This window comes from Cryptomeria japonica, chromosome 10, assembly GCF_030272615.1.
Source record: "Cryptomeria japonica chromosome 10, Sugi_1.0, whole genome shotgun sequence".
NCBI classification, from domain to species: domain Eukaryota; kingdom Viridiplantae; phylum Streptophyta; class Pinopsida; order Cupressales; family Cupressaceae; genus Cryptomeria; species Cryptomeria japonica.
The window spans coordinates 24720616-24739905 of NC_081414.1; the positions used below are offsets into that span (position 1 = coordinate 24720616).

Genomic DNA, 19290 nt, shown 5'->3' on the forward strand with positions numbered 1-19290 from the left:
GTAGGGCAAAGGTAAAAAATTAGTCATATTTGATTTTAAAATTTTAAATTTTAAACTAAGGCAAGAAGACTTCACATTTGCCAGCATGTCCTTGTGAATGCAAACTAGTCATCATGCATGAAAGGGGTTAGATTACAGAAAAAGTTGTGTGCATGGAAATAATTACGAGCATGAAAGTAATAAATAAGTAGATGTGGTGAATGCATACACATCTATGAAAATGAAAAATGAAATAAGTGATAATTGCATAGAAAAAATTGTAATGATGAAGGTGAATAATACAAAACAACTCGACTTTACACTAGATTATGTCATTTTATCGACATATTTATGTATCAAAGCACTCTCCTTAAAATAGACACAAAATTAAATAAAAATAGAACCAATAAAATCTTTAGCTAATTTTTAAAATCTTCCCAAAAAATTTGAAGCAAGATGATGACAAAGCCCATAATGTAGGTAACTAAACGATGCTGAATTCAAATCCTATAAAAAAAAAGAAAAAAAAGAAAAGACGATGACAATTTTTTTCTAAATAAATAAATTTTTTTAGAAAGGAAATAATTTAAAGGCCACCTACATCTGACGATGTTTATTTCCACACACAATACGCTACGCACTTCTCTATATTCCGTCAACTGATTGAGGGGGTTGGAGTTACGGGTAAAGTGAACGCGCAAACCATACGAAATTCCCCGTCTGTTAACGAAAAGAGAATTCTGAAACAATTACAAAACTTGAGAGAGAAGAAACTGAAATCCTTCATAGAACATACACTGGTATACTCACAGTCGACATAAACTTGTGATTGTAATGGCGTGGCAGCAACAGACATCCATGCCCATGCAGGTATTTTTTTTGTCAATTCTTTTTGTTTTTCTGGAACACATCAAATTGCCCTTAAATCCTCCTCTCTCAATAATATAGGGTTTCATGTCGAGATATAACAATGTTGTCTTCGTTGATTTTTTTGCCGCCTTTAAAGTCCATAGGTTTAAAAATATAATTCTGCGTAGTTTCTCCCAAATTGGAGACTAAATGGTCAGATCTGGAATTTTAAAGCATTCTTAGCTTTTAATTGTGGTTTTCCTTTGCTTCTAGGGTTGTACAATCTCTGTTAAAATTTCAGTTGCCCTTGTACGACATCATATTGTTAGATCTTGAAACCCTTTTATTTTGAAAGAAATGGCATCACAAATTCTAGTGAACTTACATTTCAAATTGACAAATCCTGTTCGTGAACATATTAATGAACGGGTTTCACGATCTAGTGCAAAGCAGTGAAGTGTGGTGGGAATGATCGAGGCTGTGCTTTTAGGGTAATTTTATTTGTGAACTTATCATTGGACTTAGCTGTAGATGTGATTATCTACCTGATATTATTGACGACTTTCATTAGCAATAATATTTGTAAATCTGGTCAATAAAATAGATTATGCTAACCACGTAGCCTGGGAAATAAACTCTGTTCGACAATTTTTTTCCATCTACAGTACTTAATTTTAAAGTCCAAATTAACCGGGATGTTTATGCCACGACACAGTACCCATATTCTTTATAAAATAATGTGATGCCTATGTCTTATTTTCGTTCCAAGGAAAGGATGACAAGTTACAACGACTTTTCACTGAACTTGGAGTTTGATTTCTTTAATATCCATATGTCGCTTATTACAGGGACCAAGAGTCACGCTTGATGATCTTGGAGGACAACCTGGCATGCAGAGACCACCTAACACAGGACCAAATCCATTTAACAGTCCATTCCAAGGAGCTGGTTCTGCATTTATCCGAGATGGATTAGGGGCATATGGAGAGCGAATTTTTGGAACTAGTTCAGAGTACGTGCAAAGCAATGTGTGTAATGTCTCTATCTCCTGATTGCATTCTTTTGAAAGCTATTGATTGCAATTTTTATATAGATTCAATTTAAACAGGCTTCATAGTATTTCATTCTTCTGGTTCCAGTCTTTTGAAAGCTATCGACTATATGTGTTAATTTGATTTTATTTTAAGCTCACTCCACAGATATCATACATAACATACAGCAATAGTACATTTCAAATTATTTTCTGGTCTATTTGATTGTTCTCTGATGTAACATGTTTTGTAAGCAGATTAGCAAATATTTTTCGAATCCTCAATATTACTTTCAAGTAAATGATCAATACGTGAAGAACAAGCTGAAAGTAGTCCTCTTTCCTTTCATGCACAGGGTAAGTTGGAAAACCCACAGTTTGGCTGCACTGAAAATTCATTTCACTACTGTGCAAATGCTCTAATTGAGGATTGTTTTTGGATCAGTTATAATTAACCTTGGTATGTGCTCTATTTAATTGTTTAAGGGTCATTGGACAAGGATAGCTGAGCAGATTCCAGGAGGTCTCACATACAAGCCACCTATCTATGATATCAATGCTCCTGATTTATATATTCCTTTTATGGCATTTGGCACGTATGTCATCCTTTCTGGTATCACACTGGGCTTGCTTGGGAAGTAAGTATTCTGCCTTGCCTGCTGCTGTTGTGTAATTGGCATTCGTTTTGACTTTTGCCTCCCGTGTCACTGTACTCACCTCATATGTGAAGCAATACTCATCCAATTTGGCCTTTACCGTTTTTTAAATGTTCTTTTTCCTATGCAACCCAATGATTGGGAAACAATGTCTCATGTTTGTTTTCTTCTGTCAAGCTTTATAAATTTATAATTTTTATATTTGGTCTGCATTTTGATTGGCTCTTTCTTCATTTATCTATTTTTCTGTCTTTATGCATCATCAGTTTGAAAGATAGGAACTGATTAAGTCTTTACTGGATCTTGAAGATCTTGTTACTTTCTAGGTCATATGTCTACAAGTAATTGTTATGCTCAATGAAAAAGAAACAAAATATTAACTAAGTTACATCCTCAGCATGATGGAGTCAACTACTGCATTAAGTAGATTTTTTATATTGTCTAAATTGCATTAAAATCATATCTTTGGATATTCAAATGGAGGCTCTAATGGCAATTGCACTCTTAAAAAATGAGAGATTACATTCAGCCCATAAAAGGTAGCACTACATCAAGGAGTGCTCACTTCTAAATAAAGAAGCTTGGGACTTCTTTAGCATAGATTGTTTTCAGTATGCACTATAAGTGCTTTGATTACAATTGGTATTCCTGACAAGAACAATCACTAAAGTGCAGATCCCATTGTTTCCAGTAATTAAAGTCTTTCTCTGCTGTTGGACATGGCTAAAATCATTTTTGGATTTTATATTTTAAGAGTATATATTTAGTGTGGTGTTTGACAGGCACCTGGCAATTTTCTTTACCCTTCAGGAATGTATTGTTTCCAATAACCAAATTCAACAATTTAGAGCTCACTGTCCCATAATATAATATTTTGCTTGGTGTACTCCATTCATTATGTAGTCCATAAAGGGATAATACCATTAATGCAACCTATAATGCTTAACACCCTTGTTACATGCAAATACCCCTTCTATACTGCTGCATGCCTAATTGAATTAAAAGGATTATCAGCAATTGCACTTAGTGAATGTGCTGCATAATGCAATTTATTGGTAAGGTGACCATAAACATTGTTGATTTCCAAGCAAGGGAGGGAACAGCCTCAGACATGGCACATTGCAGATCCTCTACATAAAACTTTCTTTGCCCCAACAAGGAAAGCAAAATGAATTGTTGAGATTGATGCTCCTGTTCTCCCCTTCTGTATAAATCTACTTTGTTGCTTTGCCTAGTGGAGTACCCCCAATTACATAAAACTTTCCTGGCAAAACTGCTAATGCAACAACCAAGACCACTTGCCCTAGTTACTGTAATGTCCCCTATTTGTGAATGCCCTAATTTAGCTCCAAATCACAATTCCCAAATGAGCAAGAGCAGGGTTAGAGATACCTTTCACCTGATTGAGGCCCTGTGAAACGGTTAGAAAACCATTTACAACAATAATTCATAAAGCAGATCTTTTTAGTTAGGAATCGTTGAAGCTTATAGCAGAAATATCAGCTTAATCATAAGCTATCTTACATATGTTTGAGGAAGCTCAACTATAGGAGAGCTAAGATAAGGTGACTCGATAGAGTGTCCTAGAGATCCTCTACCCTAGGCCCAAGAGCAGATATACCATCCTTCTTGGCCACATTTGGCCTGTGCCATCCATATGAGGTGGTGTACGTAGTGAGGTATCCTATACCCGTTCCCCCATCATCTTGCCATCCATCTCTCACTTCCTATGATTGGACTTATTGGTGTATTAATTCACCATGATAGAGGGACGAGGTGTATTCACAATAGGGTGCCCTCGAAGCCCATCTCTTCTGAGCCCAAAGGCAGTACCTCTTGTATCCCCTTGGCCTCATGGGACCATTCGGTCACCACCATGAGGTGGCGTACTTAGAAGAGTACCCCATCGCCATTCCCCCTCCTTGTAATCCCTCATTTCCCCATACCATCTTTAGCTCTGAGGATTAAGTGCATGCCATTAGCTGTAGCGATCAACAAGTTTCCTTTAACTTTCTAAGCTTTGTCCTGTCATCTAAGTGAGATGAAGTATCAAGATGAAGACAGCCAATTCCCAGAGTAATCAAGCAATTGCCTTCGCTTCAACAACACCCAGCTATTAATTGACTGGTGCTGTGCTGAATATTCTTGTTGAGAATTTGAATCTCTGACCATAGCAATTTGATGCAGTTAATTAGTCCATCTTTCTTCTTTACTAATTCAGATGGCTTAACATACAGTTATTGCTTATGTCTAATGGGTTGTTCTGTAACTGTAAAGTGCACTTGTAAAGAAAATTGACTCAATTCCAAATCCTGACATTATAATAAGGTGATCCACAACTTGGTGGACATGCGTATATAATAACATGCTCATAACCAGGGTTTGTTCAACCCTAGAACCAGTCTGGGCTAGTTGATGTTCTCAGTTACCGTCAATAAAAAAATAGTTATTGCTTGATAAAACTACGTCAACACATCCAATGCCATTTGTTGTGCAGTTGGAATTGGCATCTGCATTGTCATTAGCATAAAATGAATCATTATTTGGAAGATCCAATCTAATTATATCATTATTTTGGTTGGACATTCATAAAACAACATCTATCACAAGATAGGTTTGATTCTATAGGTGTTATGTTTTATAGGATTTTGCTTCACTTGTTGCCTTTGTGCCTTTTGGCAAGATATAGAGGGCTGTGAGACACAACAGAAGTAATTTGGGTAATTTCCTAAGTTGCCAGTATGGGTATGGAAACATGTCTGGGTACGTGAACCAGGTACGTGGGTACAGGCAATTTTTTCACCTTTGGGTACATCCATATGTGTGTGTGTGTATACAAGAAATATACATAATTGTAAAATTAAATACACTTGATATAATGATACTTCATCATTGATCAATGCCAAATGTCAAAATGGTAGTGATAAAGATAAATATTGAATGCCAATTGATAGTTAAATATTTAATATTTATCTTTATCAATTGGCATTTAATAGTGATAATTTTAGTTGTCTTAGTTCTTGATTTTGGTCTCCACTCCCATACCCCCTCATCGTAATCAAATTTCTTATATGACAAGAGATCCCACTAACTAGTGGGGGTTTGGGAGTGGAGACCCTAATGGTTTTATGTGAGAAAAACCCAACGATTAGAGAAAATGAGAAAAGAGAGAGTGAATAGAGAAAAATGATCTTTGTATTGGGGGAACTGATGCTATTAGGGGCATTTTACGGTTTACGGATGCAAAGAAAAGGTCAAAATATGCCTTTTTTTGTAAATTTTTGGTGCTCAGCGCCTTTGGGTACGCCTGTCACATACCCTGGGTGTACCCAGATGCATGGGTATGTACCCAGGCATACCCGCAGCGAACCCATACCCAGATGTACCTGTTACAGGTGCGGGACGCCTTAAGGGTGTATCCAATAACATAGGTAATTTCTGAATCCATATATCCATTAGATACCACTATAATGACCTTAAAACACATCTAAGATGCCTAATTAAGTATCAAATTGTAAAATACTATAAAGAAAAAGGTAAATTCATGGGAATAAGATTAAGTGTTATGAGTTATCATGAAAGGATATGATGGAAAGGCATTTTGAAAAGGCATTAAAAGGCTATATAGAGAAGGGAAAAATGGGAGACAAAAGTGGAATCATATGAATTAAATATATGTGAGAATAAGGAAGATGACAAGTGATAGTGCAACATGAGGATTATTTATAATTTGGTTTATATTTATTGCATACATAAGTTTTTTTTATTGTATCACATCGAGGTTTACTACGTATAAGAAAATATAACCTTGGACTTTGGTCAAGGTTTTTCTATCAACGTTTGGTTCTATTGAGGCCTCAGTTGTTGTTGCATGAGGGGAGATCATACCAAAGAAGAAATTAGTGTTAAAAAGTTGAGAAGGGAAAATTTTGGATTTTTTTAAATTATACATGATGAAAATATCTACCATGAAAAGGTGTGGTAACATACAATAAGCACTATTTCTCATGGAACAAGACACTAAAGTGATGTCATAGAGTAGGTGAAAAATTGATTGCTTAAATAATTGGATAATTACATTGAACGATATACACACATATATATAGAGCCTACAAGACGATGTTCTATAAATAGAACTAGTCATTAAAGTGAAATCAAATAAGCTAAAAAAATTAAAAAGCTAAATATAGGTTAAAAAGCTAACTAAACAAGCTAAATAAGTCGACTAAAAAGCTAAATAGCTAAATAAGTTGACAACAAAGATGACCACTAAGAATAGAAGATGACCATTATAGAAGATATTAATATTATTTTAACACCCTCCCTAATGGTCATCGTACTCAATACTCTACAGAAGACACTGCAGGTGTTATGATCACAAATGCAAAGACCATCTGTTGCTACAGAGGCCCTCCCAGGATCTGCAGAATATAAATGACCAAGAGTACCAAAAGCCAGCCAAGCTAACCTAGCCTTCACACACGAATTAGAGATCTGGCACACGCGAATTACTAAAGCCTGAAACCATGATTTTGAGGAAAAATCAGCAAACCCTTTTGCAAACGAGTACCAACTCCAAAATTGACTGCAAGATACCACGGTTGCAGATGTTTGCACTGGCAGGTGCAACCCAAACTGACTGCAACAAAGCATGATTTTTGAGGAGGAAAATCGATCAAAACCAGAGAACTTCGCGAATCACTAATCCCATGCGAACTTTGCGTATTACAGACTATTTTTGAGGAAAAAATCGTAAAAACCATGCAAGCAATTTTTCAAGAAAAAATCGTGAAAACCCTTGAAATTTGAGGTCACAAAACATCGTTTTTGTGGAAAAAACGGTAAAACCCAGATAACCAAAATCTTACGCGAACATCGCGGATTATAGATGAGATTAACCCTGGGAACAATTTTTGAGGAAAAAAAATGTGAAAATCCTAGGACCTATAGGACGAGGTCTGGCCTAAATCAATCTGATCAAGGTGACAATATTTAAATATCGTGAACAAGCGCTGCTTCCAGGTGTTGTGGCAGCTGTTGAATTTCTGACTGTGTTCCAACATGATGTTGGTCAAAGATGCCATCACGAAAACCAAGGTTGAACGAGGTCAACCTAATGAAGGCACGAGACAAAAGAATCTGATTAAAAAATCAGAATAGAAGCAGCTGCAAAATGAATCTGAAACCTTGGAGTGGAATTCAGGGCATGAATCCCAATGCGCGAATTTCGAGGTTTAAACCCAGAAATTAATAATAATTTCTGTGGAAAAAATTAATAAAACCCAGAAATAATTTTTTAGAGGGGCAAAATATTAAAAACCCAGCAAATAATTTTTTTAAAGGGGCAAAATATTATGAAAACCCAAAATAATTTTTTTGAAGACAAAATTATAAAAACTCAATGATAATTTTTCTGGAAAAAAAATTAGAAACCCAAAGCTCGTGCCCAGCCACAACACGTCTGCAGAAATAAAGGGCTGAAAACCCTAGTCACCCAAATCGCAGAAAACCTGTCACAAATCTGGGTTGGATAAATCAGATAAAAATGGCTAGTTATAAATATTTATGCGAAAATAATATTTGAGAAAAAGAATTGGAGAAAGTTAAAAAGAAAAATGAAGGACTAGAAGAGAAAAATAGTTCATAGAAGGGTGAAATATCAAAGTTGAAAAAATAGAATAGTCAATTGGATTAATTACTGGTAGCATACTAGAAGGAAAATGAGTGTCTAAATTCTAGACCTTTGTCATGTGATATTCTTTAATGAGTGTCTAAATTCTAGACCTTTGTCATGTGATATTCTTTATAATACAAGTGATTTGTGTTATCCATTTGATGAATCATTTGATAAACGTGATATAGCTAAAGATTCTTTTGATAAAGAGTGTTATGTTGGAGATAACAATGTTTTCTCTATAAATCCTACTAATTGTGATGATAATGACCAAGGATGTTGTCCAAAGAATGTTTGTTTTAAGATAATGAAAAAATTAAGACATGCGTGAAAAGTTTTCAAAGAGCCCATTAAACGAAGAGTGAGGCCAAAAAATGAAGGCCTTGGATATGTTAGTGGTAAAAGAAATTGTAGGTTCAAACTTATTAGTTCAAGGAATGTAGTGTATGCAATGTTTTCATTGTAATAGGAAAGGACATAGAAAAGGAATGTGTTGTGATCTTCATCCTTGTAGCTTTGTGGATTGAAGAATCATTCTAAAAAGATTGTTAGAATAAAAAGTGGAAGAAGGAATGTATGACATGATGCAGCCAAGTCTTGAGCCCAAGTCAAGATTTTGGGCTGCCAAATCAAGTCCTTGTCCAATTCCTAATACTATGATTGTTACTAATTAGCATCCTTGCTTCTTCATTTTGTAATGTCCCCATTTGAGGATTTCCTTAATTTAATCCTGAAACAACAATTACAATTTAAGGTGAGAACTGTAATACAAAAAGTACCCAAACTGAAGACATTTTATTATGATATTTAACTTAAAATTTTAAGAATAGTTCAAGGATAGGACTTATCTTGATAACTTTCTCTTATTTGTGCACTTGAGATATATGCCTTAATGTTATACATTACTTTTGCTCAACTGAACCTTCAAATTGGAGCCTAATAAAATAGATTCTTCATAACTTGTGCAATAGTTCTCCCTTTCAGCCTGCTATTATTTGACCATAAATCATCTTCATTTGTTTATTCTATTGTTGTTGAAATTATAAATCTGTTATTTGGTCAGCTCCAAGTCTCCTATAACCCTTCACAAATATGTTTCAATCTTAACCATCAAATCAGTCCATGAATCCTTCATAATCTGCTTCACCAAGTATTCATAGATCTTCTGAAGACTTTTTCATATATCTGCTCATTGATCCTTAATTTAATTCTATTTTTAATGACACCACAAAAACTATCCTTTTATATGATATTATATTGAGGAATATCCATCCTCTAAATATATATTTTCTTTTATTTTACTCACATATTTCTCTTCCCTTTTTCCAATATTTAAGTCCTCCAAGTGGGTCCCCTCCTATTTAGTGGAGCTGCTGCTAAAAACACAAAATAATTGTGGAATCTCTAAAATCTTTCCTAATTGATGCAATCAAAGGTTTGAGCATCCTTTTACTATAAGAATCTGAATAATTATTGTTTGGGGCCCACAAAACTCTTTTGGTAAATTTATTCTAATATTAATTAATCTGAATTCTTATTGAAGTCCTCCTTTAATTTGATCTCTATGACAGATAAAAGACCCCTCTACGTGGTATTCCTTCCTCTTTAGTCTGCTTCCACATTGCAATATTATTATAAAGGCTGCCGACTTAATAAATGAATTTCCCCCTATCGTGTTGAATAGAGTGCAGACATGGACTGAGGCAGCTTACGTGGTCTGTTCCTCTCTTTCCTTCCTTTGTTTTTATCCCCTTGTACTAGGCTGCCTTAGCAATCAGATATATATAGAAAAGCACCGTAATACTCCCTCCATCTCCTCCCGATTCTCATGCTAATTTATACTTACTTCTATCTGATCGAGAGATACATCTCCTTGAAGGGTGACGACCTTCCAAATAAACAATTCATAGCACTTCACAATAACCTGTCTAATATATTCAACGAACCATATTGATATTAGACTGCTTGTCTTCACCCAAGGCAGTATTACTTAGTAATACGGGGTCGCTGAGTAATGTTGGGCTTGACAAATTATTAACGATAACTAATTTATTGCTGTTAACATTGAAGAACATAACTAATCAATTGTTAGATGCTTAAGTCCGTGTCTATACCGTAGCAGCGTCTTAGAAGAAACTTTCCCCATGAATTTCCTTAGAGAAGGATTGGTTCTTCAAGGAATATGATACTCCTTAGACGACGTCAAAAATCATTTGTGCCGTCCTTATTAATTCTCCACAATGCCCATGGAACATTAAATGGGTTGTTTGTATCTGAACCGAAATGTATAAACTGTTGCTTGATTATTCATTGAGTCTAGATCGGGTCTTTTGACCAGCGATGGTGCTAGTGAGCAAGTCGTATATAGATGGTTCTTCCTAGCTACGGCACTATTAATTGTTGTATTAAAATAAACTATCATTATTGCTTTCCATTTAGAGAATAATAGGCTCTATACTATCATCGTGGCTTAACTTACATCTGATGCCATTTCCAACACTAAACTTTAATCATTTGTCCTTCGTATCATTTATAAAGATAATACAAGGAACTTCCTCAATTTCAACAGTATTTTAATGACGTTCAGTTTGGGGACATGACACATTTCTCATTATTGTGTTCTTCAATGTTCACACTGACTTTGACCTCTATTGCTTGGGATATGGATTATCATTCTATTTTCAGCCTTGTCAATGATATTCTTTTGAAGTGTATCCAGAATGTTGTTTTTTACTTTAGTAATAGAACATCTTCTCCTGCTGTCATCCACTTGTTGGTTGGGTAACCTCCAAAATATGTTCAGAACTTCAGATATAATACATTTTTCATGCCTGCTGATAAACTATCTGATGCTAAGGGTTGCCATAGAATGTCTTTTCATTTCTGCCTGTTTTGCTCACAGAGCCATCTGGATTTTCACTCTTCACATTTCCTTCTATTCTTGCTGATGGAGCATCTGGCTTATACGTCAGTATTGTTGGATAGTAATACACAATGGAGCATGCAATGATACACATTTGGAACTCAAAGCACTGTTAAGTCTCCTAACCTTTGTATGCCATTTCCCTTCACCAGCATTTCTTTCTGAGAAAAGTTTAGATACCAAGCCGAAATGCCACCAGCTCTTGATGGTCCAGTCTGACCCAAGGAGTCTTCTGAGCATGAGATCAGATTCCCAACTCCAAAATGAAGTCTTTTGCAAGAATAACGTGAAGGTTTTGTGAAGCACTAGAGAAATACTTCTGATGTGCCTTAGACTCTTAGAAACTAGGAGGACACCCTTGATTGCTAAGTGGTATGCAGCTTTTTGTCTACAAATTACAACTGAAGCTGATCTTGTGCTGAACAAGAATGTCAAAGATAAAGCTTCATATATCACTATTCTCAATACAGAATGAAATAGCATTGTCTTCCATAACCTCAAATTGCATCCCCTTATATTGCAGTTTTCTTGTAAACTCCACTGAGACCCAGTGAGATTTCCTTCAGCGATGTTATTTTTTGCTCTGGACATCTCAGACTGATACTTCTCAATGCATTTGTACCTGTTTTCGAATTGTTGGGTTTTGAAGATTTATAGTAATATAGTGAGGAACAAACTCAATGCATGCATCCTGCTGCAGAGATGATAGTGGTCCCAAGCAAGCCAAAGTAGAACTTGTAACTTATGCAAAAAGACTTCTTTGCAGAAGATTTTTGTTCAACATTGTAATTAGTATTTTGCTACTTTCATTCTCAATACTCTGTTTTACAATGTTTGTTTCATGTCTTTGACCTCCACTTCTTGGGATGTTGGTTTTTGCTTTATTGGATATACTCAATGATACTCTTTACTACTAACATTTCTTCCAATATTTTCTGATTGTTGGTTTTGTACAATGCCCAATAATCTTTAGCATTCTATACCCATATTTTATGATCTATTCCCCATCAGCTGATATGGAGGACGACCTAACTTCTGGTGCTATGGATGTCAATGTTTATTGATTTCTGCCTGCTTTGCTTGCAACGCATTCTCCAGCTGCTTTTTATTCTTTTCTCATCTTTGTTCTTTTCTGCATGCTGATGGAGTATCTGGTTTACATCTTGGAATGTAGCAATCCTAAAAGTATGCTTCGATACAGAAGAAAATGTATACTTTGTGATGCATGAGGAGCTCTTTTAAAGGAATAGTACAGTTACATTATCTGATCATCTTGGTAAAATACAGAATAATTGCTTTGTACCAAGAAGCTTCTTGTCCTTGCTGGCATCTGTTTGAGTAGATTCTAGATGCAAGCTCTTAAAGTCCTTGGCTGATTCAGCAGGAGGAGATCAATTTAACAGCTCTGAAGTGAAGTAATTTGCAAGAATAATCCCAAAAATTTTATGGTATGTCCTAGTGATCTACCCAGAATGCTCCTTGAACCAAAGCCCTAGCAGTCAGGATAGTTTCACTGGCTAAAAGTCTATAGCACTTTTAGCTTTGTGATAAGTTACGATGAGAAAATCTGGTCATATTGAATCTGGGCATCAAAGTCAAAGCTCTATCTATCCCTCTTGTCAGTTCCAGGATGAAATATATTTGTCATGCATGGCTTAAAGCCTTAAACAATAAAACTGAATCCCCTCTCGATCTGTTTGTAGTTGTTACCGAGAGCCAGACAATCACTTCATCAGGGCCTTCATTTCACCCATGTTATTTGTTGCTCTGGGATTATTGTAGTGTTGCCAGCTGCTTCTTTACCAGGTTAATTTCTGATAAATAACCCCATAATGCAGTTCAGATTTGTCTTGTACCTTCATTAAGTGAGCCATACTGATGCTTTTAGCAAAAGTTTTTAATGCTAACTATACAAGCAGTGTGCTTTATCGTCCTACTATAATTTTCTCATTCTTTGAATTGAATGCATGAAGGAATCATGAATAGAATTAGATATCTTGATTAATTTAATCTCGTAGAATAAGTGGGTAATATGTTTGTCTTGAATCTATAATAGATGCATACCTGGTAATTTCCCTCTTGTAAAAGTTGTCCTTGTAAATATTCAGTAGGTGTTAGATGTTAATCTATTTTTGGAACCAAGTTGACATAATACTTGTTTTAAGCAGGTTCAGTCCTGAAGCATTGAGTATTCAATTTTCAAAAGGTCTTCTCGGTTGGTTTGCACAAGTATTACTGTTGAAATTGTCACTCTATGCACTTGGCAGTGGAGAAGCTCCAATTTTAGACATTGTTGCATATGGGGGATATGCTTTTGTAGGCATAGCTCTTTCTGTTTTGGCACGTGTTTTATGGAGTTATTCATACTATGTTATAATGCCCTGGACGTGCCTGTGCATGGGAATTTTCTTGGTTAAAACTATGAAAAGAGTATTGTTTGCAGAGGTTAGGAGTTATGATAGAGATTCCAGCAGGCACCACTACCTCCTGCTTTTCATGGCAATCACTCAATTTCCATTGTTCCTATGGCTTGGATACAGCATTGCCTGATTCAGTTTGGATCACGTTAGTGTAAATTAGTGTCATTCTCACTCAATCTGGAGCATTTTTTTGAGCGGCAATCTTTGAGATCTGTGGTGATATCTTCTAGCCATCCTTGACAAATAGAAAGCTGTGAAATGTCATTGTGTACCAATATTTTACAGGTATACAACATTGCCACGGGAATGCATGTTCTTCAGATGTACTTGTGATACATTTTAGTGATTCTCAGTTTGTTTTGGAAGTGCAATGTATCTCAGAATGCACTGCAGGTTACTGTGGCTGATACTTCTGGGAATTTAATTTTGGTAATCAGTTCTTCTGGGTAGAAGTAAATGTAGAAGTGTTATATTCAATTGAAATTTCCACTTTCAAGAGATGGATAACTGTATTTTTATTATAAAATGTCAAAATATAAGAATCATTTTTGTGTGTGTGTTTTCAGTTGGTTTGTTCAATTTTGAGGCCAAACTCCTCTGTATTTTTATTATAAAATGTCAAAATATAAGAATCATTTTTGTGTGTGTGTTTTCAGTTGGTTTGTTCAATTTTGAGGCCAAACTCCTCTTAGAAAATACTCAAGTTTTCTACCGAGCAATGCTCTGTACCTGCCCATAAACCTAGCCTAACGGACCATAGGTACTTCCACTGTATACCAAATACTTTGTCTTCCTTGAACTCTTCTGATGATTGAAATATGTATACTCTATCTACATTTCAATGCCAAAGTTCATCTTTTCAAAAAATTTATTGGTTATTCAAATGTTTTTTGATGTTGTCCTAGTAATGATTTTAAATTTTAATCGAGTTGAAGTAAACATGGTTAATATCATGGCTGCTGCATTTTTTTTAATCTTTGGATAGGTAAAACCAAGGTTACAAGAAGGCACCGCCCCCCAAAAAATTAACAAAAAACAACTAATGTCGAATTCAAAACACAGTGCCATCTACATTTAATTGATTCAGATGATTGCAGTTCAAGATGATAGAATAAAGCTTGTTATCATCACAATGTCTATCATGAAGGCCTAAAACACCGCACAAACTTTCATACGCTATCCTACCGGCAGTAAAGAGCGACACATGCAAAACCGATCACTACCAACATTGGACAATTAAAACAAAAGCAGATAAAAAGATTCAGGACCAATGCTAGACACAGACAAACCATGAAATTATCAAAGAATTATCAGAAGCAGATGCTGCCCAGGCCAAGTTCCAGTAACTCCAGCTTGACAGGTTTTGCTTAAGCGTCGATTCACTGGCCTTCAGTCACAGTTAACTGATGCCCATTATTTCCATGATATAAGAAAGGTGGAAATATTTTAAGCATGGTTTTGAAGATCTGCGACTAAAAGTTAAAAATAGTTGAAAGGCCCTTTCTATTTGCAAATAACTTAATTGGCATCAGATGTGTGGAAGATTGCCTTCAAATAGGAGAAGCAGCCGAGTAGTTATTCGTGCCTTTTGGTTTGACTAATGATCCTCCCATCTTCGTTATTAACTTCTTAGAGAATAATGTTTGGAATCTTGGAGACAAGACACCAATGAGGGATTGGGTGTATTGTAACCAGTAAGTCACAAGTAAATATGCAACAATAAAATTATTGAAGTCGAACAGATTAGATTTTATTCAAAATTTAGAGAGATTATATGATATGCTTTCAACTCTGTTTTGTTCAATTTGAATCTAACTAATTTATACATTTTGCAAACCAATTAGAAAGCTTACTTAAACTACTAAACTATATTTGGATTAAAATGATATTTTACAGGTATATGAATGTATGTAAGTACTTGTAAAATATCATTTTCATCTAAATATGAACAAAATGATTTCTTTCCAACAACACTCACATTTTAAATATTCTTAAAAAAATTCAATATTGGTTTAACAATGATCATTTTCTAAATTTTAAAATAATCAATTTACTCTAAAAATTCACTAAATCAACCTATAATTTTATTCATATGAATCCACTACATGCGTGCACACATGAATTCATAATATTGGCTTAAAAATGAACATTTCTAAATTTTAAAATAATCAATACACTCAATAAAAATTCACTATTTCAACCTATTATGGAGCTCATATAAGCTCATACATATATATTACATATAGTTTTTATTGGGATAATTTTTTATTTTTATTTTTATAGTTATTTTTTATTTTATTTAATCTTTTATTTAAGTTCTTTTTTTATTCATTTATACTCATTCTTTTAGTTTTCTTATATTTTCTCATTTTTATTTATAATCTTTCTTATATCTATAAATACTTATGTATTTTTCTTGTTAGTTCATTGATTATTTAAAACAACCTTTTGATTTTTAATCACTATTGTTTTATATTAAAGTTTTTTTAATAATTTATATTGTTATTTTTTATTTTTTATTTTCAGCAAATTGCTACATAAGGGTAGCTACATTTCTATTAATTTAGAAAAGGATTACATTTTAGCCGCAAAGAGAGAACAACATGGTCTGATACATCAATGACCACCTGGACTCTCTCAATTTGTTTAGGGGGAAACAAATATCCATTCTCGGACATCATATACTGGTAGGTCTCCAAGTTGTTCCTCTCCAAACCATCTCTTAGGACCGTAATAGTGTCATAAATGTGCTCGTTTTTTAGAACCTCCTCCACCTTAAAAGGCATCTGCAACTAGCCCTGTGAAGGCTGTAGAATTTAACTACCCCAATGCTGACAGCACCTGCTCCTTGAACTGGTCTGCTACCATTCGATTGATGGCCTTCTTTGTGGATTCGTGGCTACCGGTAGTCCTTGCAGTGGTATAGATGAATTTTTCCAGCAGGGTTGCATTATGGGCCTGGTCTCCTTGCAACACACCTTCCCCAATGATATCCTTCACCACTCCCTCCACTACATCTCCATCTAGAACAAACAACGCTTTTAACTGTGCATCCACCGAATCTTGATCGCACAGGCACTCCACTCCCTGAACAAAGACCCACTCTCCTGCCATTGAAGCTCAATCTGCTTCAATTTATATTGTCATTATTTATTTATATTATTTTTTATAATATTTAATATATATTTTAAAGACATATATCTTTAAAGATATGTTTTTTATTTAATAAAAATTTACATTAAATTATATGTTTATTTATATCAGATAAGTTGTGGACAAGGGGTCAACTCCCATATAGTTAAATTCTAAAAAAACAAACTACAAATGACCCAAATGGGTGTGCACTAGATCTACAAAATATCAATCTCCTCATATATTTGACAATAGTAGTGTCATTTGATAATCCAGATGGGTTCAAGCTCGTGGATTCAACAACTTGATTATGAAATGTTATTTTGTTGTCGCTTCTATCATGAATATGGGCATTTGCAGTAGATGTTTCCCAAATTCAATTCTGCGGGATCTTCTAAAATTGGACATATTAGTTCACCTCCTAATGAGGATAAGGGAAGGCTCCTATGATGGAGGTTAAAGAGGGCTTCATCCTAGTTAGAACTCATAATAAGGGTCGTGGTAAGAAGAAGACTTTTAATGATAGGCATAATGATGAGGTTTTTAATAAGTTTGATTCTCTGGATGATTTGGATCAATTGGATAAAGCTATTGTTAATATGCCTAGCGGCCAAGATCTTGTAGGGATAGGGGAACCAGTTAAGGAAGAGAGCAATGCTATCCAGGTGGAAACACAAGAGGAAGGGATAGGCATCCAAATGGGCATAGAGCTCCACTTGGGAAACTTAGTTGAATTGGGTACAAGAGGAAGCTCAGGTTTGAAAGATAGCCTTGCCCTCACTTGTCATGTGATAAGTGTGGGGAAGGATTCACAAGATGGTAGTAAAAGTAAAGGGACCCTAGCTAGTCTTGGAATTCATCAAAAATCACTTTAAAAGGGTGCCATGGTGAAGCCTTGTAAGGTGGGAAGGAAGAAAGATCAAGAAAAAGTGAAGCTAGTTGGAGAGACATTAGTGGAGTTTAGAAATGTGAAGACGATTGACTCTCATTTCTCCTCATCTCAAAAATGATTGTTCTTTCATGGAAAGTAAGGGGGTTGAATAACATCCCTAAACAAAAGGCTATTCGATGGTTGGTTGTTTCTAATTCTCCTGATGTTGTTTTTTTTCAAGAAACTAAGTTATCTATTGATATAATATTTAACAAGGTGAGAAAAATTTGGGCCAAAGGTCATTGTCAATGCATTGGGGCTCAAGGAAGCTCGAGTGGTATGGCTTGCATGTGGGACCCACGTAAGCTTGTTCCAATTTGGTGGAATTTGGTGAGAATCTTCTTTTCACTAATGTTTATGGTCCCACTATTTTTGTGGGTAAAATTTTGCTTTGGTCGCATATTAGATATGTTCGTTCCCTTGCCCCCATAATTCCTTGGATTTTGGCAGGGGAATTTAATGCAATCTTAAGTCTGGATGAGAAGAGGGGCCACAATTTAAGGCTTGACCCTTCTATTGGTCTTCTGAGGGAAAATATTGAGTTTATGAGGGTTATGGATGTTAAACCTAGCAATGGGTTGTTTACTTGGAACAACAAAAGATGTGGAGAGGAGGCAATAACTGAGAGATTAGATAAATTTATTGTTTCTTGCTATTGGATGGGGGCCAATTGGGTTACTACCTCTGAAATCCTAGATTGGAAAGAATCTGATCATTGGTTGATCAAGGTTTCCACTTCTAATTTATGTGTCTCAAAGAACCCTTCATTCAAGTTTTAGCTTATGTGGATTTGTGATCCTCTTTTACAAGATCTTATGTTGGAGTGGTGGATTGAGGGGAAACCTGCTTTTGGTACTACAATGTATTCGTTTGTCAAGTAGCTACAATACATAAAGTATAAGCTTAAGAGATGGAACATGAACGCCTTTGGTAATATCTTTTCAGAGAAAAGGGATGCTCGCGACCCGGTTGATTCTGTCACCCATAGAATTAGCGACCAAGGTTTATCAAAGGCTCTTTACATAGAGGAGTTTGTTGCGGTGAAAGAGTTGGAGGAGTCGGAACTTCGTGAGGAGATCTATTGGAAATAGAAGTCATGGGTTTAGTGGATCCAAGAAGGTGATATGAACACAAAGTTTTTTCACAATTCAAAGCAAGATAGGAGACAAGGAAACTTTATTTCTTCACTCATATCTTCTGAGGGGGTTCTTCTATCTTCCCATAGGGAGACTGTCGAGGAAGCCATGAGAATTTTTGCAGATTATTTTCTACAGATTTTATTCCTAATAGGGAAGGAGGAAAGGCTTATGCTGGACAACATTCCCACCATAGTGAATAATGAAATGAATGAAGATCTTCTTAAACCTATCTCTCTATCTGAGGTTGAAAAGGTGGTGTTTCGACATGAAGAAGGGTAAATCTCTTGGTCTAGATGGGTTTCCTATAGAATTTTACCAAGAGTTTTGGGAAATAATTAAGCTTGATCTCTTAGAAGTGGTGCAAGAGTCTTACAAAAACAAGAAGATGCTTAGGGCTATGACCACTACTTTCCTTCCACTCATATCTAAAAAGGAAGGAGATCATTCTCTTCACTTTTTCATCCTATTATGTTGTGTAATTTGATTTATAAAATAATCATGAAGCTGACTGTGGAGAGACTCAAACCTTGGCTCAGTAAATCTATATCTGGAGAGAA

General features: G+C 35.3%; 1 protein-coding gene across 1 annotated transcript; it reads left to right on the forward strand.

Moving 5' to 3' along the window:
- The first annotated feature begins 597 nt into the window (after positions 1-597).
- LOC131044279 (uncharacterized) lies at positions 598-14096 on the forward strand. The gene is made up of 5 exons (XM_057977569.2): positions 598-849; positions 1677-1856; positions 2117-2215; positions 2345-2496; positions 13280-14096. Exons 1-5 carry the CDS (start codon positions 814-816, stop codon positions 13659-13661), a joined length of 849 nt encoding a protein of 282 aa, XP_057833552.1. The 5' UTR covers positions 598-813; the 3' UTR covers positions 13662-14096.
- The last annotated feature ends 5194 nt before the right edge of the window (positions 14097-19290 follow it).